The sequence below is a fragment of the Balaenoptera ricei genome, chromosome X (assembly GCF_028023285.1).
Source record: "Balaenoptera ricei isolate mBalRic1 chromosome X, mBalRic1.hap2, whole genome shotgun sequence".
NCBI classification, from domain to species: Eukaryota; Metazoa; Chordata; class Mammalia; order Artiodactyla; family Balaenopteridae; genus Balaenoptera; species Balaenoptera ricei.
Genome location: NC_082660.1, coordinates 30,459,478 through 30,482,750, shown reverse-complemented (window position 1 = coordinate 30,482,750; position 23,273 = coordinate 30,459,478). Strand labels below are relative to the sequence as shown.

The 23,273-nt window shown below is 37.3% G+C and overlaps 1 protein-coding gene across 6 annotated transcripts in view; it reads left to right on the top strand.

Annotated features, from left to right (window-relative positions):
- Window positions 1-23,273, top strand: part of DMD (dystrophin) — a 2,476,968-nt gene that overhangs the window by 767,249 nt on the left and 1,686,446 nt on the right. For all 6 annotated transcript variants that reach the window (XM_059910880.1, XM_059910875.1, XM_059910877.1 and 3 more), the window contains exons 6-7: window positions 2,325-2,497; window positions 8,848-8,966. In XM_059910880.1, the coding sequence (XP_059766863.1) occupies window positions 2,325-2,497; window positions 8,848-8,966 (292 nt within the window). The remainder of the gene's footprint in view (window positions 1-2,324; window positions 2,498-8,847; window positions 8,967-23,273) is intronic.

Genomic DNA, 23,273 nt, shown 5'->3' with positions numbered 1-23,273 from the left:
TGCCCTTAATTATTATTTTTTTCTCAGCAACATTTGCACCCAGGTAGAAGCAACAGCAATGAGGCTGAGGCTGATAAGCTGAATTAGTGACATAATGATGCTAAAGGAGCTTTGGATCGAATACCATGTTGTCCTTTAACATTATGTGCATAGAGGGCAGTCTGGCCAAGCATTTCACAAATGAATCCCATTCATCATTGGAGGGTTGCCTGATCAGTGCAAATCCATCAACACCACTGAGCCAGTGTCTGCCGATTCCAACCCTGGTTCAGCACAGGACACACAGTACACATCCTGCAGTCTCTGTATGTGGAAGCTGTATATTTTATAACTTTAGAATATGATGAGAAAAATTATATATCTTACGTAACTATTTGACCTATTTATTCAGTGAGTAAGTGGCTAAATAAGCAGGTCAGGAAGGAATTAAGAAAACTGGATAATCTACCCCTAAATAATAGATTTAGCTATCAAGGGATGGTGACAAATGTATGCTAAGATTTCACATCTTCACATCAATCCCACGTTTACAAAACATCATCTCAAATCCTTTTCAAGTATTTTAAAGTTAGATTTAATAGTCTATCCTAAAATTTTCATTGACTCTTTCATAAAAGGATTACTAACATTGGAGATGTTAAAATATGTATTTTCCCCAAAGGCATTTGTTAACTTCTGCATGGATGAAGAAGCAAAATAAAATGTCATATTTGGAATACAATAAATATTCATCATCTGATCAAATGTTGGTAGTATATGGACCTTATACTGCCCGAAAGGGAAGCCCTTGGTGGTCAAAACGAATCACATTTACTTATATACTTCCTTTAAGTATGTGATAAGGGGACTGACATATTAAAGAAGTAGCCTAGTAATGATTCCTTTAATAGAAAATGTAGACGGTCTGTTCTATAATGAGGTGTCAACTGCATTCTCGAAACCCAGAAAATGGATTTCTGTGGCAGCTGAACCAGAAGAGCGACAGTTGGAAATACAACAACCTGCCGAGTGGCATTTGCACCTGCACACAGCCTAGGACAGAATCAAATGGCCAGAAACCAATTCATGAAAATAAGACCGAACCTGACCTTTTTCCCCTTTTGCACAGTCTTGGTTTCCGCTTCCCTTCCGGGAGCCGGGGGTGGGAGGGTGGGTGGCGCCGAACCGACGCTACTACGTGGCCCCCAGACCCCACCCCCCAGGACCCAGCGGCCCCTCCCATACCTGCGCCGCCGCACTCCTGGCTGCGCGCCCTACTCAGCTCGCCCTGCGGCCGTCTCCTGCTGGCGGAGTTGCGTCTCTCATTCGGCCTCCGTCTTCCTCACTGCGCCCGTGCTGGGGTCCCTGCTGGCCCTTGGCTTTCTCCTTGCCGCTGCCACCCTGCTGAACAAGTGGCAGGGCTTGTGCAGGCCCTGAATGGACTTCCTACGTGGCGTCACAGCGGCCTTAGTCTCCTTCACCATCTCCATCACAGCTGTCGGTTGATGGGACGGGCCTTCGGAACCAAAGCCCAGGCGTTTTCTTTGCCACCATGCTGTTTGCACTTCTACCTGATCTTTCACAACGTGGCCGAATTTCTCAAACAAGGGGACTCTGCAGAGGTGACCACAGCCCACAGAATGGAAGTAGGGAATTACGACCGTGACTCCGGAGGTGGCCAGGGGGCCGTGTGTTGGGAGGGAGGCTGTGACTTCTCAGAGTAGCAGTGGGAGTTGCTGACGGAGCGGGCCTCCTCACAGCCCCGAGGTGACGTTCCTGAGCCCAGCACACAGGACGGCACCCCTTGCCTTAGCACTGTCTAGCCGCTCTGCACGTGAGGGCATCTTGAATGTTCCACCCCTTCTCCCCACGTATCTTTCACGGACCTGAAGCCCTTTAACCTCTCTGCCAAAAACAAGTACAAGGGGACAACGTGCGTAGAGCCTTGTTACCTCCCCCTCCCCCCCGCCCCCACTCAAGAGAAGCGTTTCATGCTGTGGGCAGAGGAACAGCTAAGACGGAAACCACCACAGGGCCAACCTGCCAGGCCCCAGTCGTTTTTGTCTGCATTTGGTGCCCCTGTTCATGACAGGCACTTTGTCCAGAAAGATCCTTCCAAGATTCTTTTGTTCAAGGAGCACTAGCTCCCTCTTCTTTCTTGAGGCAGGGAGAAAACTGACCTTTGCCCTTTGAATCCCATTCATCATGGGAGGGTTGCCTGATCAGTGCAAATCTGTCATCACCACTGAGCCAGTATTTATTAACTGAAGATTAGAACATTCAGGTTTAAGTTTGTGTGCTTCTTGTTCATGCATTTCCTTATGAAAATATCTTTCCACACGTAGGTCAAAAATGTAATGAAAAATATCATGGCTGGATTGCAACAAACCAACAGTGAAAAGATACTCCTGAGCTGGGTCCGACAATCAACTCGTAATTATCCACAGGTTAATGTCATTAACTTCACCACCAGCTGGTCTGATGGTCTGGCTTTGAACGCTCTCATCCACAGTCATAGGTAAGATTATCGAGACATTGAATAATTTTTAAAAGTATTGATTTAGAGTATGATATCTTTTTCTCCAGGATGGTTCCTGATCATTTCCCACTATGCAACATGTTATTTATGTTGACCATATTGATCTAACCATCCATTGGAATGTACTGAATAAGAATATCCTATTTTTATGTGATATTACACTTAGTTGTTGAAATGTTAAAACTATCAGAGCATGAATGTGGTTATGGTGGAGGGGGGGTATCAACATCTTTGAAACTGAGACTGCCAGAAAATCAAGGTTATATTCTAACTTTGCTAAGAATGGAGTTGGTCTTTCAATACAAATAATGTGTTAGTAATGAGCTTCAACTGTAGCGTTAAAAATGGTTGTAGATCTTATGTGAGTGGCTGTAGTGCAATTAATTACCATCATCAGATTAATAATGTGAAAAAGAAACATTTCTCTTGTCAGATACTTAGATAGCAAATACCATAAGGCCCTGTATGTGTGTATATATATGTTTATATATTTATATTTCAGGGTTAAAAGAGGCTCTGAGCATCTTAGCAACCAAGGCAAAGAGCAGACCACAATCAGTTCTATGACTCAGTGCTCAGAATATCAAAAGAAACAATTGCTCTGGAACAGCAAAGCAATTGCTATAAAGCATGAGAGTTGTTCTGTTGACCTTCGTAAAAGGAACTCAGTGTGACATAGTGAACCAAATGTCCTTAACTATATTCACACTATTATATTTTCTAAGATAAAATAGTTGTTTGCTTTTTCTTGTATAAAGAAGCTCAGTAAGTGAATTAATAACAGTTCAAGAAAAAGCAAAACAACATGGTAAATACATACATTGTATATAATGAATACATTCATATATATTGTATGTATAATACATTTACTCTAAGGAACATCTGCTTTGGTTTTCCTATTACCCATCTCTTTTACCCAGCCCAATCCCCAGGGTCAAATACATTGCCTTATTAACTGTGTTTGAAATGCCACTGGACTGCATCTGCCCTGATTTTCAGTGCAACTTATCTTTTCTCACTTTGATCTTTCTTTTCTCGACGAGTCTAGTCTACCATTTTCCTATGCCAATCTTGCTTCTAGAAACGTCCAGAATATAAATTTTCTTCCTGGTTTACCAGTCCGGGAGCAAATGCTCTCTAAATAAGCATCTTTGGTGGGTGTCTTGCTCCAGCTGGGTTTAATTAACCCCATCTAGACTGAGTTTCCAGGTGAATGACTCAGCAACCTGACTTTGGAAAGGAGGCAGGCTCACACTCAGTCGGCATGTTAAGCGATGTTAATATGTTGTTTTTCCTAAGTGTGACACGAAGAAAAATATTCCACAGCCTCAGTACAGCCAGATGAGAGGGGATAGAGACGTTCATTCTGCATTATAAGTCAGTGTTCATTTATGCAGCCACATGCTTCACAGTAAGGGCCAGAACATATTGATCCTGCTGTTCATGTACACATTTGCAGATGAACAGAAATATCGAGGATCGGGTTATGCGGTCCTTGTTGGCTCGTTAGCATTTTCTTTTCAAGTGGAAGATTTTAGTCCTGCAAGCGTGTTCACAGACTACGTTTGTTAATATTCTATTTCATGATTTCTGAATGCATTTGTAAGTAATACAATAAACATATCCAGGTTGCCCTGTCACATCTGTCCCTGACCTACTCTTTGTCTCTCCAAATATCTACGTTTATATATTCTTTTGTCATACTGAATGAATCATCAATAACTACCTTCTTATACATAACATGGTTACTTTTCAAGAGGTTTCTCACAGTTGATAATGTTCTTTCATGAATCATCTCCCTCTTCTTTTTGTCTCTGACAGATGAACATATTGTTTATCTAAAGAAAAAGAGAATGGTTGAACTGTTTGTTCCAGGGTGATTGTCATTGGAACACCTAGGAATGTCGTGAGGTGTCCTGATTTCAATAATTGAAAGACTATGTAGAACAAAGGCATGAACTTGATAATGAACATAGGAATTGACAAAGAGCCTTGCCAAAGATCAGGCTTTTAGTGACTTTATATTTCCTTAAGGCTAAATTTTATTTTAATATGTAAGAAATTAAAAGTATTAAATTAAAACACAGAGTTCACTACAGTGCAGTTAAAAGGAAGCCAGATTCTACTTTCATGGGAAAACCAAATGATAATTGATTAGAAGTATGCTCAAAATATGCAAATAAGTTGCAATAAGTATAAAGTTGCAGTTAAATTTTCTTCCTAATTTCTTATTTTAATTTATTAGCATAGAAGTAACATAGCACATGGTTTAAAAAAAAAAAGTCAAACATTAGAGAGGGAGGCAAAGGACAAAAAGAAACAAAATGTGTCTTCCTGACCTCAGCCCTATCCCATCACTCTCCACTTCCTAGAAGTAGTTACTGTCAGCAACTTCTTTTATTCTTTCTGACGGTTTTCATAATTATATATATTTCTTGATTAATTCATTTCTGACAGTAGGTGGATTTATTCCTTAATATGAAGCCCACAAATATTATGTCTTATCCCCATCTGTTTCCTGATTTCATCACTATATTATAATCATTTTATTCTTATAATTGTTGCCTGTGTGACTTTAAGTGACAGTGGTATACTTAGTTTCAAGTTTAGACAAGATCTGTTGACCACCTGAAATGAAGGTTGAGGATATTATCACCCTCATACATACTTCCTCCTCTTCTCTCCTCTCCACTTCTGTCATTATATTGTTATTCCTGCATCAACAATGTTTGTAACATTTATATCTTTTCTGTAAGTATAGGTTCTTGGCTTGAATCTGTACATTGAAAATGTATTACTGTTATTTTATAAATATAATTAACCTTAAAGTAATAGAAGTTAGTGTTTTTAAGCAATTATTATTTTGTAGGCCCTTTTCTAAGTAAAATAACCCATCTGTTTCTCATGACATACATACTGTCATTGTCCCCATTTCACAAATAGGCAAATCACATAACCTCTCTGTGCCTCAGTTTCCCAAAGATCATTTGGTTATGTCAACCTAAACAGAGATAAACGGAGGCAAGGTCAAATGATCAGAAATTCAGTTTATTCAGGAACAACAGGGGAATTGCAATTTGGGAAACACATGCTGTAACAATTTACAGGCGAGTCTGTCGGGGGTTTGGGGCAGTCTGTGCGTATGGGCAAGGAGCACAGAGAGGGGGCAGTACAGCCGGAGTGCAAGCAATAAGTTCATTGACTTGAGGATGGGGAGAGATTCTTGGTGGATATTCATTGGTTGGGAGATAAGGCTTGATCTTCTGTAAAACAGGCGATCATAGAAAATCAGCCTCTGAATTCTTAAGTTCCGTTCTTCTGAGGGCACGTGTGGGAAATTCTCCATTTTATATCCTCTGGTTCCATTTTTGACTGAAATCTTTTCACAGCTAATATGCTGTAGAGCCAGGATATGGATTCGTAGGGGACTCTGCTTATCTACTAGGCTATGTTATCTCATTCAGTATGTCGGTTTCCTCAAAAGTGTGGGGATCCTTGGTGGCACATTCTTATTTATGACTTATGGTCTAGGTTAGCATGGAAAGGTATGTGGCTTTCCTCTTCAGTTGGTTAGTTTTACAATTCTTTATGCATTTGAAAATCATGTTTATTTAAAATGTTAATTAATGGTGAATTTTAATGATTTAAAACATTTTATTAGATTGATTTTAAATGCTAGAAGAGACCTCGAAGGCCATTCAGTACAATTCCTTCTTTTTAAAATGAAAACACTGAAGCTCAAATAGATTACATGACTTAGATAACTCGTCACCCAGGTAACTAGTTAGTGGCTAAGGAGAAGGCGAAGGGGATGAAGGGAAAAGGGCTTAAATGTGGAAGTAATCCTATTTTTTTATCATACTGATTTAACCTTGTTTACTTTGCTGTAGGTAAGAAACTGGTTTCCCACACTCTCCCACCTATATTCTTTTCCACTCCCCTTAGTGAGAGATGGAGAAATGAAGATGGGGCAGAGGTTGCATAGTGAAATTAAAACTTCCCCCAAATAGTCTAGGATTTAATTTTTGTTTCTTAAGAGTCTTTCCACTACTAGAGACAGCTCCCAATTTATACATATTTTAGGTTCTAAAAGGTTTTTAGCTGTTTTGGGTAACTTGGAGTATATAGGGGAGATTAGATTTACTAAGAAGTGCACAAAAGTCTGGTGAATTAAACAGGGTAGGAGCAAGTAGAGAAAAGGAAATGAGAGTCAAAGGAGAAATAAAGTTGCACTTTTATTTTGAATTCTGGTTTTAGAAAATAGCAGCTAACCCCATCCTTGAAACATCTTCTCTTGCAGAGCATGAGTTCTTAAGTAGGAGTCCATTGACAGACCCAAATGTCCTAAAATTCTATGTAATTCTGTTTAAAGCTATGGATAGGAATTTTGTCTGGGTAGAAGTTTCATAGTGCTCATCGGATTCTCAGAGGTATCTGTGATCCAGGAGAGGTGAAGAAGCACTTAACTAATGGTTTCCAATGTTGTTGGGTAAAATTGTAATTCCTTAACAGCCAAGGCCTTTTACAGACTCATCCCAATCCTCCTCCTAACCGTATCTCCCACCACTTGATACTAGAAATCTCCCAGTGGAGCCAGGCTTGTGAGGTCCTGACTGACTGGGCACATTCTGCTCTTTTCTTCCCTAACAACTTTGATTCTCTAATATCCATGCAATTTAGAATTTTATTCTCAAGCACTTTTCTTTAATCTAACCCAAACCACCATTTAAGAATCCCTTAAGCCTCAAAAAAACACTTTCTTGACCTCTTCAGATTTTAGAAAACCATCTATATTATTATCTGTATTTGTCACACTTAAAATGTATGTAACTTGTGATGTATGGATTTTTTTTCCTCGTTAGATTTAAAATCCTTATAGGATAAGAACGACCTCTTACACGACTTTGTGTTTTCTCCGTTATTAAGTAAAATGATACTCATATAGTATGTTCTCATCCATTCTCTGGTGTAGTCAATAAATATTTATTGAGCCCCTCCTATGTGTCAGGCTGGGTTTCTAGAAGTGAACAAACCTGGCAAAAATAATTCTATATTCTACATTCAAGTGCGGGAGATAGGTAAATAGATAAGATTAATTAAATGTATAATATGTTAAATAGTAGTTAAGTGCTAATGAGAAAAAATGTAAAGCAATTAAGAGGGATAGGAAATGATTCTGTGTAAGTTTGATTTGGGGGCAGGCAATTTTAGATGGGGGAAGGGCAGGGAAGGACTCATCAATGTGACTTTTGAGTAAAGACCCAAAGGAAGTGGAGGAGTGAGCCATGTCTATGTCTGGGGGAAGAGAATTCCAGGCATAGGGAACAGCAAGTGCAGACGCGGGAAACTATCTAGCCTGTTTGAGGAATACGAGGAGGGAGGCAAGAAATAAAATCAGAGAGTTAATGGGGAGCCGGACCATGTAGGGCCTTGTAGGTTGCAGTTAAGTCAGTGAATTTTACTCCCTTGATAGCAAGGATTTGAGAAGGTTATGATGAAACATTTTGCCGGATCACTCTGACAGCTCTGCTGAGAATAGATTAACAAGGGCAAGGGTGGGAATAGGGGAGCAGTTAGAAAGCTAATGCAGTGTTGTATGCAGGCTAAGATGGTGGTTTGGATTATGGTGCTAGCAGCGAGGATAGTGTGAAGTGGTCAAATTCTGGATATATTTCTAACTAAGTGTTGTATGAGAGTGAAAGAGTCATCAAAGTTGACACCAAGTTTTCTCTACTGAGTACCTACAAGTTTGACCTTGTCATTGATTATTGAGGAAGGGAGAACTATAAGAGAGGTAGGTGAGTTGTTGTGGTACAATGGGGATGAGTATCAGAAGGTCAGTTTTGGATGCTTGAGTCTTGTGATAACTCTAAGTAGAGCTACTGAGTAAGCAGATGGATCTAGAGTCTGCAGTTCAGGGAAGAGGTCTGGGCTAGGCTTATAGAATTAGAAGATACCAGCAAATGGCTGGTATTCAAATCCATGAGACTGGATGAGATGAACACATTTTTGTTGCTTGGATAAGATAGAATAATTTCTCCTTTGTTTTCTTCAGGATTTTCTATTAAAATTGTGACTTGTCTAAATGAGAAATGTTATTGAGGAGTACCGAAGAGTAACACTCAACTCTTAAGGAATGTGGGCATGGGTTGGCAGTCAAATATCAGAACTGGGGACTTCCCTGGTGGTCCAGTGTTTAAGACTCTGCGCTTCCATGGCAGGGGGCATGTGTTCGATCCCTGGTCTGGGAACTAAGAAAGAATTGAAGTGAATCTCATGAAACATTTAAAATTGATTTATATTTGTCTTTATATTTGTGTGTGTTTCAGGCCAGACCTGTTTGATTGGAATAGTGTGGTTTGCCAGCAGTCAGCCACGCAACGACTGGAACATGCATTCAACTTTGCCAAATATCACTTAGGCATAGAGAAACTACTGGATCCTGAAGGTTGGTGCATTTCTAAACTACCACTGTTTTTAGCATAGTTTAATGTTTATCATCTCAGGCTTAACATTTCCACAAAGTAAGCACAAAATAGAAACTCTGCATTGTGTTTTTCTGTATTCCAAGTATATTTAAAATGTTCTGTTTTCCTGAAATACGATATGAACTGTCATACATGATTTTTGTTCTCAGAATACCAATATCTAAAACTAAAATGTAAGACTTCAGAAAAAAAATTCAAGCCTTTAGAATGTATATGCCTCACAGATGAAGTATACTGCATTTAGAGTATATTGACTCCAAATAATTATAAAAAGTTCATGTTTTGCTTATTCTACCAAGAGATTTGATAGACTAATCAGCTATAAATAATTAGCTACTCTTGCCAATTTCATTCATATACTCCATAAAAGGCAACATGGTTTACTGTTTAAATCAGGAAATCTATTCCTGGCACTGATTCTGTTGTAATTTGTCACTCTGGGGGAAGTCCTCCATTGAATGGTTATTTGTTTTCTGCTTCTTTAGTTCACAGGCAGTACTGTATTTATATTTTTATAATATTACACTTAATTAAATTTCATCCTTATCTCTGGTGCTGCATAGTCGTATCTTATAAACACGTGGATTAGAGGGAAAATAATTCCTGACCTCTGCTTTTCTTCTAGCCCATGAGGCACTTCTTAAATTTGCCAACTTCTTTGGAATTGCAGACTATATTCTCAACTTTCTTGAGGCTTTACCACACTGTAAACCCAGAAGTTGGACGAGCAGTGTCAGTGGGATTGATATGTGCAATATAGTATGAGCTATTAGTACAAGCTATTAGTACAGGCTATTAGTACAACCTATAATACAAGCTATAGTACAAGCTATAGTACAAGATATTTGGGTAGGGTTATATAATTCTTTTGTCTTTGGAATATTGAATCAATCCCAAATAAGGAGATCCTTGAGTGGTGGTCATAGGTCCCATCCGGAAAAGTTCTGAAATAACTCAGAGGATAGCCTTTCACTGGTGAATTTATCATCAACCAGAATCTAATCTTTAGTGTTATAGACCCAAAAACCTGATTACCTCATCTTATTGATAGAAGATCCATATGGTGGTGGTAGTGGTGGGGGAGTTAACTTCAAACCAGATGAAAAAAAATGATATAGCAATCAAAATGGAAGCTCATTTATTTTAAATGAGATATTTAACAATCACAAGAACCAGAATACTCATATCTAATTGACCTCTATATTGCTCTTGATAAGCACATGGACTTGGGAAGGGAAAATTATAGCAATACAAATGTTTGTGAAGTTGGAATCAGATTAAGTTCATTAGAAATGTTTCTTCTCCTTTAGATAATGCATGACTCCTGTAACCTCTTATTATTGCTTCAGTAGATGGTCAATGTCCTTCCTGCCCCAGTTTAGCTGGGAGAAGTTGTATCAATCATATTTCCTTGTTTTGCAGGATGGGGGAGGGTTACCTCACTATTGACTCCTAGTACCAATTGATATACGTGTTTCTTCATACTCTAGTGAGGTAGAGAGGGCAGACATAATGAAAATATGACTCCGACCCCTGATGGTGAAAGCTATAGTGTATGAATCTGAAGGATAAGCCTGTTAATAGTTTTTCTGTTTTTCGTTAAATCTACATATGGTAGTCAGTTTCTGTTGTCTGGGATATTCTTGTGTGTGCCTTATCCTTTCGTAAAATAGTAAGAGTAAGTTTAAAATAGATCTTTTCCTTGTTAAGTGATAAAATGGCTTTTGATCTCTAAGTCCTCCTTTGAATCAATGAAGTAAGGGAACCTAGATAAGCATCCACATCACAGTCAGAAAATAGATTGATAAGCCTATAATCAGAACAGGGCAGTTAAATAAATAATGTATTTTATAGCATAAAATAGCCTGATATACCCAATTCCGTATGTTCTCCTAAATGGAAAGTGTATGTTGAAATGCATGTCATATAGGCACACCATTATAATATCTCAAACTTGATAATTCAAAGTCAACCAGGTACAGTATGAAATACAAGCTGATTAATAGAGATCAAACTACCACTTATGGTTTCATTTTGCCAGTGAACTCTTCGATCTGAAAACTTTTGCTATTTATAGACTCCCTTCCAAGAGCATTCTGTCTCCTAAACTGGTTTATTAAAGGTTTTTTGGCTTTCAATAAGATAAGGATTCAGAATAAATCTTAAATTATATTTTTAAGTGTCTATCAGTTCCTGCCAGTGTGTTAGGGAAATACTCAAATATGCATTTAAAAATTATTGCTCAGTATTTTTCAAGAGACGATATCAATGATAATTGAAAGAAAAAAAATTAACCAAATCATAAGGATTTTTATTTACTGATTAGTTAGTCGCAAAAGACAGAATAGCGTCTCTTAGAATCTAAGACTTAGAACAGGCTCCTCAATGTATCTAACAGGCGAGACTCACGGACTTCTTGCATGTCCTGTATAGTAATTACCTTTCAGAAGTTCATATTTTTCTTTAACCAATTATTGGTTCTTTAGCTTATACATGACGATGTCAGCTATTCCCCAAAGCAATTTTTGTTTCATATCTAATATGCCCCTTAGGAGGCTAATGAAACATTTAGCTTTATATTTGGGGAGATTTTTATTATTGGGAGGATTGAAGTTATATTTGGCTTAAAAAATACCTGCCCAAAAATGTTTTTAGAATTTTAAACATATGCTTTATTGATTGGGTTGATTTATAAATTTAAAAGTCATTGAAATATAATTTGGAGCTTTTCATATCTTGCATATATCGACTTTGGTATGCTTTGTTTGGCCTTAATTGGTGTTTTGAGGCCTGAGGTTTGGTTTTAAGTGGAATTGCCTTTTAAAATGAGTAGCAATAGGCATTAGCATAAGCAATTTCAGGAGCTGTTTCTGGTGTGTTTAAATGTTAACATATGCAAAAACAAGTACTAGTAGGGTAAAATTATTTAATAATTTATGCATCTTTATGCTTATAGATATAAAAGGTTTATCTCCTTCAAAACGTATCCTATTGTGAATCATTCAATTCACTTTCTCTCCTGATTTCCCTGTAAGACATGCACAGTAGTGCATTGTGGGTTTCATGTGCATTGTTTGCTTCCCTGAGTTTCAAACAAGTTGGTTTGTTTGCAAATCCACGCAATACTTTATGCATTAAGAGAATGCTTTGTCAGCTTTTCCTTGTGAATAACAAAGTGTAGATGTTCTAAAAGTAATAAAAAAAATTGGGGATACAAATTTGTGTCGGTTCTAGATGACTTTTGACTGTAGTAAGTCATTTCCGTTTGTGATGGGCAAGATGATGTGCACATCATCTGTGGCTTACCAGGGTAACTTTAGAATGAAAAATGAATGATGAGAGTCAAATTTGATGAACACTAGGGCTTTCAAGAAATATTTGTAACCTCAAAATGACATTCACAAGCCAGTTAGTTTGGTTTTAATCCACTTCATTTTAACAGCATGAGCATGGTGACACAGATTCTATTTTCTGCCTGGCTAATCCCTGCATCACTCTTCAGTTGTTTTTATTTTATTTTTTTTTAATGAATTTATTTATTTATTTTTGGCTGCCTTGCGTCTTCGTTGCTGCGCGCGGGCTTTCTCTAGTTGTGCCGAGCCGGGGCTGCTCTTCGTTGCGGTGCGCGGGCTTCTCATTGCGGTGGCTTCTCTTTGTTGCGGAGCACGGGCTCTAGGCACATTGGCTTCAGTAGTTACGGCACCCGGGCTCAGTAGTTGTGGCTCACGGGCTCTAGAGCACAGGGTCAGTAGTTGTGGCGCACGGGCTTAGTTGCTCCGCGGCATGTGGGATCTTCCCGGACCAGGGCTCCAACCCGTGTCCCCTGCATTGGCAGGCAGATTCTTAACCACTGTGCCACCAGGGAAGTCCTTCAGTTGCTTTTAGAGTCTACTTTTCCACGAATCAGCTCTACCTTTTGGAAAGTTTTACTCCTGAATAAATGGTCTCCGACTTCACTTTGCATGCATGCAGCTGATTAGTCTTTAAAAAAGTATTCAAGAGAAAATATATAGCTTTTACTGTAAAAGAGGAGAAAGTCCTTAAGGCCTCTTTTTGGGTTTGATATTGTTTGAGCAAGTGGCGTTTTTGTTTCTTCCAGCTTTGTTCTGTTCATCACATTTTGATACCGTTAACAACAAGAAATGGTAATAAGTAGTTTACACTAAGTTAAAATGGAAAGAGTAAAACCATACCAACGCAGAAGGGTGTTGTTAAAATAAATAACTTGAACTTTTTATGGACAGGCACACTCATTTCATATCATTTAGATTGGGTTTTTTCTAGAACCCATTGTGGAATATCTTTGTTTTCAGAGAATTTAATGAGGTTGGAATATACTGGTGTTCCTCATGTGTATAACATTTCAACTAGAAGTTATTATTGTAAATATCTCACACTCTTTAGAGCCAAACTCTCTGCAGTGCAGAATATTCTTTTTTCCATATGTTAAAAAAGTATTTTAATAGTACATATATTAAAATGGCCATTGCCTTTTTGATGACAAATTAACAAAATATATGTTCCTTTGTACTGTTTTGTTGGTGTATATCATTATCTCTGACAGAGAGTCTTTAGAGATAATACAAATTGTAATTATCTAAAACTGAATCCTGAGTTTCTTGGAAGAACAGTTCTTAGTCTACTTACTCTACTATGGAAAATAGAAAGTACCATCAACTGCTTATACAGATATGATAATAGCAGAATAATGTTCCTATTATGTCAGCAGGAGACCACTTTTTCCAGCATTTCTTTTAAAAGATATTAAAATTTGATCATTAAAACCAAATTATATCATTTAATAGTGTTAAACGTAATAATGAAAATATTTCTTTAATTTTGAACATCAGTGGATTGCAGTTGAAATGAGCAAATTAGAGATGGCATTATTGTATTAGCAAAGGAATGGGCTACATTAGTAGATTTAGTGTTGCCATCTCATTTGCTTAATGTATATTCAACACAACCTTTTAGCAAAGGAATTTGGGAAATACTGTGTTAAATACTTTAAATATATACTTCTATTAGCATTGCTTAGAACAGAGACTAGCAATGATACATAATGAGGCTTTAGAAAAACTGATGGCCAATGTAGAAGTCCAGAGAAATGTGATTAACATATTTCTAGGCTGCATATCATTAGAGTAAGGGTACTTATTAGAATATCCTTGACTATTTTTAGGTTTTTATCCTGAACCTTCCTTTTTTTACACACCTTTTTTTCCATGGGCAGACACATTGCATAACTAGCTTTGACTGTCCACTGCCACTTTAACATACTTGAATGCATTTGAGTTAAAGATGACTTTAGGTGAGTATCTGGAGGCATCCTCAGATTTATCATTGCTACTATAGGAGGAAAATCTTTAAGGGGCAGTGAGGCAGTACTTTGTAATACATAGCAAAATAAATAAATGAAAACTTTCTACATGGGTAAAAAGGTTACCAATAATAGTATACAAATATTAGCATAAAAATGAGGATAAAGATACTATATTAATATTGTGATAGAGATGATTATACTAACATTAAGATATTACTGTTGTGATCTCCTGTTTCCTGATGGAGAACTTTCAAATTGCTTATTGCAACAGAAATTTATAAAGTTAATACATTGATATATAGTTTCCAGTAGCCTGAAAAGGTAACAAAGGCACATGAGACAGAGAGAGAAGGAGGGGGAAGAGACAGAGAGAGAAGGAGGGGGAAGAGAAAGAGAGAATGAATTTCACGTCTCTTTTTGATATCCTATTTTCTACCTTATTCTTATTTCAGATAACATAGAAAATAAATATTTTCAGGACAATTTGAGACAATCACTAATAAATTGAAGTGATTTTTGTTCTGCTGATCCATTTCGGTTGTTTGGATGACAGAAATAATTGAATGTAACTGTCCCAAATTCACCCAGTTAGACAATAAAGAGACCTCCAAACATTAAAAATGATATATGTGTGTGTACATGGCCTGAATTTACCCTTTATACCATAATTTGGTATTTTCTCCTCATCTTTATGTTCTTTTATAATTTATCCAATTTTGCTCTTATAGAAAACAGTCAGCCAATTTATATGTTTTATTTCTGTTAGGAGTTTATTTGTTAAAATAAGAGGAGTATTATTCATTGTTACAGTTAAGTAATATAGTTTCTCACTTGATTGTGGAATTTTTTTTTATTTTTGATTTTTTTGCCTGCGTTGAGTCTTCGTTGCTGTGCGCGGACTTTCTCTAGTTGCAGCGAGCAGGGGCTACTCTTCATTGCGGTGTATGGGTTTCTCATTGTTGTGGCTTCTCTTATTGCAGAGCATGGGCTGTAGGCATGCAGGCTTCAGTAGTTGCAGTACGGGGGCACAGTAGTTGCAGCGTGCAGGCCCTGGAGCACGCGGGCTTTGGTAGTTGCGGCACATGGGCTCAGTAGTTGTGGCTTGCGGGCTCTAGGGCGCAGGCTCAGTAGTTGTGGCACATGGGCTTAGTTGCTCCGCGGCATGTGGGATCTTCCCACACCAGGGGTTGAACCCGTGTCCCCTGCATCGGCAGGCGGATTCTTAACTACTGCACCACCAGGGAAGTCCTGATTGTGGAATTTAAATAATGAAATATAGCCTAATCATGTGATTTAAGATTTGCATAGTGGATGAGGTTCTATACCAAATTTATTCAGAAGCATTTGAGTATAATCCTTGCCTAGGTAACTGGGAATCTCTTTTTAATTAATTTACCGGGATGGTTTTTACAACTGTATTTTATTTAAGTTGGGGAAATATAATATCCTAGGCCTATGCAGTCATAAGAAATAATATTGAATGACTGACAGGCCATCTATAAATTGTTTAAACAGTTGGGAAATACGTCCACCATGTTCCAATGCTGAATGACATATAATACATATCTTGTGGATGGTGTCCCCAGGTATCACCACTAGGAGTCCATTAGACTGTTAAGGAAATATATTAGAAAAAATATGTGTTGCTCCTCTGTTATTGATTTTAATAAAACTCATATCTGAAGTAATACATGAGATATTAGCAACTATGAGTAATTAAAGTGTTTTGTAGTTGATATTTGTGTTTCTTGTTTATCATGGGAGGGTGTAGACTTATTAAGAGCATTTTGCCAAAACAGAACACTATAATTTGCCTTCTCACTTGTTCATTGTGGTTCAGCACGTGCTGTAATGAGAGAGTATGGCATGCAGGAGGCTTTCTGTGCTTCATATCTGCGTACTGAGGAGAGTTCCTACTTTTTTTTTTTTTTTTTTAATCCTCAAATGTGCAGAACTAAAAGGGAATTCTCCTTTTCAGCCTGTTTTAATTTGTGCAGTCTATTGGTTTTGTTCTTGTCCTTCATGGGGTGTTGATGGTCTCTTTGTAGATGATGGTGAAATGTTGAGTGTTTAGAATATCCTAGTCATAGCTACCTGAATAGAAGTCCTCTATTAATCTAGAACACTAGAAGAGAATTTAGAAAAATCTCTCAAAAGCTTTAAGACAACAGAACTGGGGTCTGAATATTTGCAGTGTGGAACCCCTGCCCTGTCTTACTGTGTAAGTGAAAGAAGTGTGTTTTTTTCAGCGATTCCATATTGCAAAATACGGGACAGAAAATAGTTTTACTGGTATCACTCGATCTAGTAACATCTTGATGTCACCACTGACCTCATAGTCTTCAGTAGTGTCATTTAGGTAAAAGTTCCAGTGTATTGTTTTCCTGGCCTTCTATTTTAAAGGTTAAACTAAACCTTCCAAATTTAAGAATTAAGTGTAAGTTTAGGACGTTGTTTTCCAGGCTTCCTCAGATTGTTATTGTTGGCAGAATCCCACATTACCTTGTAGAACAGGGTTCCCACGTAATGCAATGGTAATGAATGAGAGAAATCTTCAGAACATAAAAATATAAAGACAGCAGCCAAAACACTGTCAAACTAGAATTGGCCACCATGGAAAGCAGTCACCCAGTTTTTCTTTAATTCAGAGACATTTGTTCCAGTGGAGGCTGGGCGGTGTTTGGAGGATCCAGGGGAAGCAGGAGGCTGGAGTGAGCCTCCTAAGGCAGAGGCTTTCCCTTTTGCCACCTTCAGGATTTTTTGTTCAGTGTTGTAACCAGATAGTTATTGTGTTTTAAAATATGAAGGAAGAAGACTGAAATTGTAAATACTTTGTAACATAATCATTTGTACTTGAATAGTAGGGTTTTAAAGGGCACTGATATCCCACCAAACAAAAGGTATAATAAATTGACCTTTTTATTAAAAAAAACCATTTTGAATATTTAAACAATTATACAAAATGAAAATAAAATGGCATAGTTTGGAAATTTCTTTGAGGTTTTAATAAAGTCAATGATGGTATTTGAAAGTAAAGCATATGTTGCTTATAGCTGGGACATTTTTGTTCATTTCACAGTCTTCAAAACGGAATTAACTGTGTTTGATTAAAAAAATAGGATATATCACAGAACTTGCAAATGGATATCTGAAAACCTTAAAACTGAGTGCTAGGAAAATAGGTATCAGGTTGGTACATATGTTTTCCAATTAAATCATTTCTCTATATAAAAATGCATGGGCCATTTAACAGTTAGAACATGAAATATAAGATGAAAATATATTAATTTACAGTAGTATTTGGATAAAATAGTAAGGAACTAGAGTCTTGGTTGATGCCATTTCTTATAACAGGATAATTTAATTCTCATAAAAATGGGATTTAATTCTTATGAAAGGGACCAGAAACTTTACAGTAGTCTTGTGATTATACTTAAAAATAATAAAGTACACTCTTAGATTTATTGACTTATGGCAAACTTGTGGGGTTAGTGGGTCATATGCTATCTACTTGAGAGATGAGGAAACTGTAACAGCTATTAAGTGCTTGGGGATGTTATGTATTATTATTATTATTTTTTTTTGTATTATTAAAATTTAATAAGGTGGTTGAAATCCAGTGTTTTTACTTTTTAGAAATAATCAATTGTTCTGCAGTATCGTTCTTGTGAGATTTTTAAAAATATTGCTGAGTAAACTTTTACCTCAAATCGAAACACAGTTTTCCCCTAAAAATATTTTTCTAATTTATCACCAGTGATATAAATTCAAATATGCAAAGATCTTTTTGGTAAAATGTAACTAAAATTTAAGTAGGACAACCATGTTTTAGGAACCTCACATTTCTTTTACACAATAATTCTAGGGCAGTTTATCCTTATTTTATAAATGGAAAACCTGAGGCTTAGAGAGCTTAACTAAAACCAAGATCACACAGCCAATAGAAAGATGAGCAGGAATCGAATTCAGCTTTACCTCTCCTCAGAGTCCATATTCTTTCCAACTGGACTGCCCAGTAAAATCACCTGGGAGACTTATGAAAACACTGGGGTTGGAGCAGATATTCTGATTTTATTGGTCTGAGATGGGGCCCTGACATCAGCAATTTCTAAAAGCTTGTCAGGTGAGACTGTCATATAGCCAAGGTAAAAGTAGCTGCAATAGAACATTTGTTTCCTTAGGTATGTCTTTTTAGAGGATAAAACCCAGAATCTGTTGTCCCATGTTTTTTTAAGACCTCTAGCATTTTCTTCCTCAAGAGGTGACTAAGCCTGCTGTTCAAATCTTCAATTACTGGAGCATTGCTTATTGCTAACAGTCCTGCCGTTAATGAGAAATGGTTTGTCCACCAGATAAAATAGAAATAGACTAGCTGTCACGTAAGACTGGCTACCAAAAACATTCTCTTTTAGGATTAAGGGACTTGCCTTATCTGCTGTCCGCACAGCTCTCTCTCTCTCCATCCCTTCTTCTGTTTATTACTTCACGGACATGTTTGTGATAGAATGACGCTCTCACGCACACACTGATTCCACCAGAGCGTTGTCCAGGACAACCTGTGTGTAGAGGTGGTCCCTGGCTCTTTGTCCTTTTATTTATTTTTCCTTTCTTCTCTTCCTCTCTCACTTTGATCCTAATTAGTATCGCTGTGCCCTGTCATCAGGGGTTTGATGATCCCTTTTTCAGCCAGTAAATATCTCTTTCATTGGCATAGCTGATAAAGCCTCTTATTCCAGAGGAATTTTTAATAATAACAAAGGGATAATAAAAGTAAAGACAAAAATTTAAAATGGCAGTAAAATAATTTTTTCACAGTACAAGTTTGTGATCCTATAAATCCATTTAAAAGAAGCAAATGGCTTTAGTTAACTTCATGATCTCTGATATTAATGCCAGAAATAGGTTGGCTTTAATCACAAGCCGTTTATCTAGGATTAGTTTTGCTAAACAGTCTGTATTTCAGCTGGATATATGACTTTTAGTGACAGGATATAACAGTCATTGGAGCCTGCAATATCACTGTAGCTGTGAGGGGATCAAATTGGCAATTATACTCACAGATGCAGTAGAATGTAATTTAATACTACATTTACTTAGCTGTATAGAAGGATACAAGGCATGAGAGATGCTGGCATGGAATCTGTATGTCATTGGGTGGCCCAGAAACACCCAAAATACACACATTTGCCCCTTATCCACATGGGGCAAGAGCCAGGGTCAGTGTGGGCCACTTGACACAAAGAAGTTCTAGCCACGATTTCTCACCAATATTTAATACCATTCTAGTAACAGAAGATAAAGGCCTGCGTATCAATTCACAGCCCCTCCTCTACTAGCCTAAGAGCAGTTCTACTTAGCAAACAAAAGAGGCACAACTTTCCCAGTTATCTCAACTCCATAGTTCTAGGAGAACAAAATTCTCTGGTCATTCTTCTAGGCAAGCTTAGGACTGATTTAACCTTTTATTCATACAGCCAACTAGCCTTGGGTTGAAATCCAATTTTTGCCATTAATTAGTTATATGGCGCTGGGAAACTTTCTGAGCCTCAGTTTTGCTCATGTGCAAAGTTGAAACAATAATATCTACCTCATACAGTTACTGCAAGGATTAAGTTAAGTAATACCTGTTAAGTATTTAGCCTGTAATACGCATTCAGAAATAGTAGCTAAAACATATGTCAAGTGCCTGGAATATTGCAGAAATTAAACGTTGCTTCCCTTTCTATTCCTATAAATTATCTTAATTAGGGAGAGCTGATCTTCCTAATTATTTTGCCTTCCTCTAGAATAAAGGCAACTCTCCCCAAATTAAATAATTACCCGTTTAAAATCTTACTGTTTTTCCTGTGACCTTCCCATCCATTCCAGTTTCCTGATCTGAGGGATTCTGCTGGTTCACAGCTGCGTTTCTGGGTGGTAGTCCTTGACACCCTTGAGCTCCAGAATATAATCTAACACTTCACAGCAAACTTGAACTATAGGTTGAATTCATCAGTGGCGACGTTACACACACACATACGCACACATGCACACGTACACATGCACACAGACTCAGTTACACTGAAGATGTTCAACAAGTCTCCTGAAGACTGGTTCATAATTATAATACGTTTTTCCTGTAATTGTCACAGTATTTGCAAGATGCTGATGAGCACACTTGCGAAAATATAGTTTTTCTTCTGCAACCATAACTTTTTATTTAACGATGTGTGGTGGTTGAACTGGTTCCCAAGAATCTCAGAAAAACTCTTGTTTTCTGAAACCCGGAGTAGCATTTTTACGGGAATGTTGATGTGCTCTGGTGTAATATTTTCTGAACATTTGTAAGTGCTGGGCACAGTAATTAACATTTTATAAGTATAATTTTATTTTATTCTCATGACAACCCCAGGAAGTAGACACTATTATTATGGCCATTTACAACTGAAGAGTTTAAGTAACTTGCCTATATCACTCAGCTTAGTGAGTTGGAGTTGAGATTCCCTGCTTGTAACTACTACAGAAAATAATTGTAATGCAGAATATTTCTGTCCTCCTCCTTGATTTTTTTCTTTGCATTGATTAAGAAGTTGCTCTCTTTATTACAGAGCTAATTGACTTTCTTTTAAAATGGAGGGACATCAATCAGTTGATTCCAAATGTGCTGGAAATAAATGTAAAAGTCATACAAACAGGAGTCCAGACCAAGAGAGATACTGGATTCTGTCTCTATACTATGATATCTCCCTCAGAGAATACTTAAATAATTAATCAAAGTGGAAGGATGTTTACACATCTTGCAAGTTTGGAGTCCTATCCAAGGCACACTAAAGTTATCAAAGCGAAACACTAACCAGTTATGAATATATTCCCTTCTACTCTCTCTCTTGTTAACTCTAGATGGCAAAAGCATTGCTTAAGGTATGGCAAAAGCATCGCTTAAGTTATGCCAAAACATCTATCTCAGATATTTCCTCATCAGCTTGTGATGTAAACATCTCTTATCTACTCTCTAAAATATGGATTGGCAAAAAAAGGGAGAGACAGAGAGAGAGAGACAGGGAGAGAGAATCCTAAGAAGGACTAAGTAAAAATGTACATTCTACCTAGGCTTGAATATCTAAGTTTCTCTGTATGGCGCAGTTCTTTGTGTGGATTTATTATTGGAGCCAGTTGAGAACTTGGGTCTGTATAGAAGCAGCTGGACAAGTGAACACCTTGGAAAAGTGTTTTAAAAACTGTTTCATTAATGTTCAATTGGTAGAGGTGCTATAGGTGAAAGCATTTAAAGTGAAATGAATATACATATATGCCTGAGGAAGAGGAGTGGCTCTTTTGAGATCTCTTGAGAACTGTTTTATTTAAAATTAATACTATTCAATAGGCAAGAGTACGTGGTGAAGCCCTTGATAAATGTACCTCATATCACCTAAAACATAATAGTAGACCATGATATTGGTGTAGTTGTTGTTAACCGAAGGGAGTCTGAGCATATATGGCAGGAAGTGGGGAAAGAGTAGCCTAGAACAATAAGAATCATTGAGTACTTGGGTATTTGGAGAACCTTGGTGCAGTAACCAGCTTTGAAAAGACTAAAAATAAGGACAAATCCCACCCAGTTCAAAATACAACAAATATAAAAATGAATAAGATGTAAGCTCCTGGATAAAAATTAAATAATTTATATGTAATTTTCTCTGCACTATTGTATCTCCTATTTTTCCTCCACCAAAACATAAAAGAACTGCATGTGAAAAATAAAAAAAAAAGCATAAAATATAGGATATTAAGGAAGTAGGAGATAAATTAATCTTTACATTTTCATAACACAAGTAAATCTGATGGTTTGAAATGTTAGTTGCAATGAAAAGCTGCTCAACATCACTAATTATTAGAGGAATGCAAATCAAAACTACAATGAGTTATCACCTCACACCGGTTAGAAGGGGCATCATCTGAAAATCTACAAACAACAAATGCTGGAGAGGGTGTGGAGAAAAGGGAACCCTCTTGCACTGTTGGTGGGAATGTAAACTGATACAGCCACTATGGAGAACAGTATGGAGGTTCCTTAAAAAACTAAAAATAGAATTACCATATGACCCAGCAATCCCACTACTGGGCATATACCCAGAGAAAGCCATAATTCAAAAAGACACATGCACCCCAATGTTCATTGCAGCACTATTTACAATAGCCAGGTCATGGAAGCAACCTAAATGCCCGTCGACAGACGAATGGATAAAGAAGATGTGGTACATATATGCAGTGGAGTATTATTCAACCATAAAAAGGAAAGAAATTGGGTCATTTGTAGAGACGTGGATGGACCTAGAGATTGTCATACAGAGTGAAGTAAGTCAGAAAGAGAAAAACAAATATCGTATATTAACGCATGTATGTGGAACCTAGAAAAATGGTACAGATGGACCAGTTTGCAAGGCAGAAATAGAGACACAGATGTAGAGAACAAACGTATGCACACCAAGGGGGAAAGCAGTGGGGGTGTGTGTGTGGGTGTGGTGGTGGTGGGATGAATTGGGAGATTGGGATTGACTTATATACACTAATATGTATAAAATAGATAGCTAATAAGAACCTGCTGTATAAAAAATAAGATAAAATTTTAAAAAAACCAATAAGATATCACCTCACACCTGTTAAAATGGCTGTTATTGTCAAGACGAAAAGACAACCCTCAGAATGGGAGAAAATATTTGCAAACGAATCAACGGACAAAGGATTAATCTCCAAAATATATAAACAGTTCATTCAGCTCAATATTAAAGAAACAAACAACCCAATCAAAAAATGGGCAGAAGACCTAAATAGACATTTCTCCAAAGAAGACATACAGACGGCCACGAAGCACATGAAAAGATGCTCAACATCACTAATTATTAGAGAAATGCAAATCAAAACTACAATGAGGTATCACCTCACACCAGTTAGAATGGGCATCATC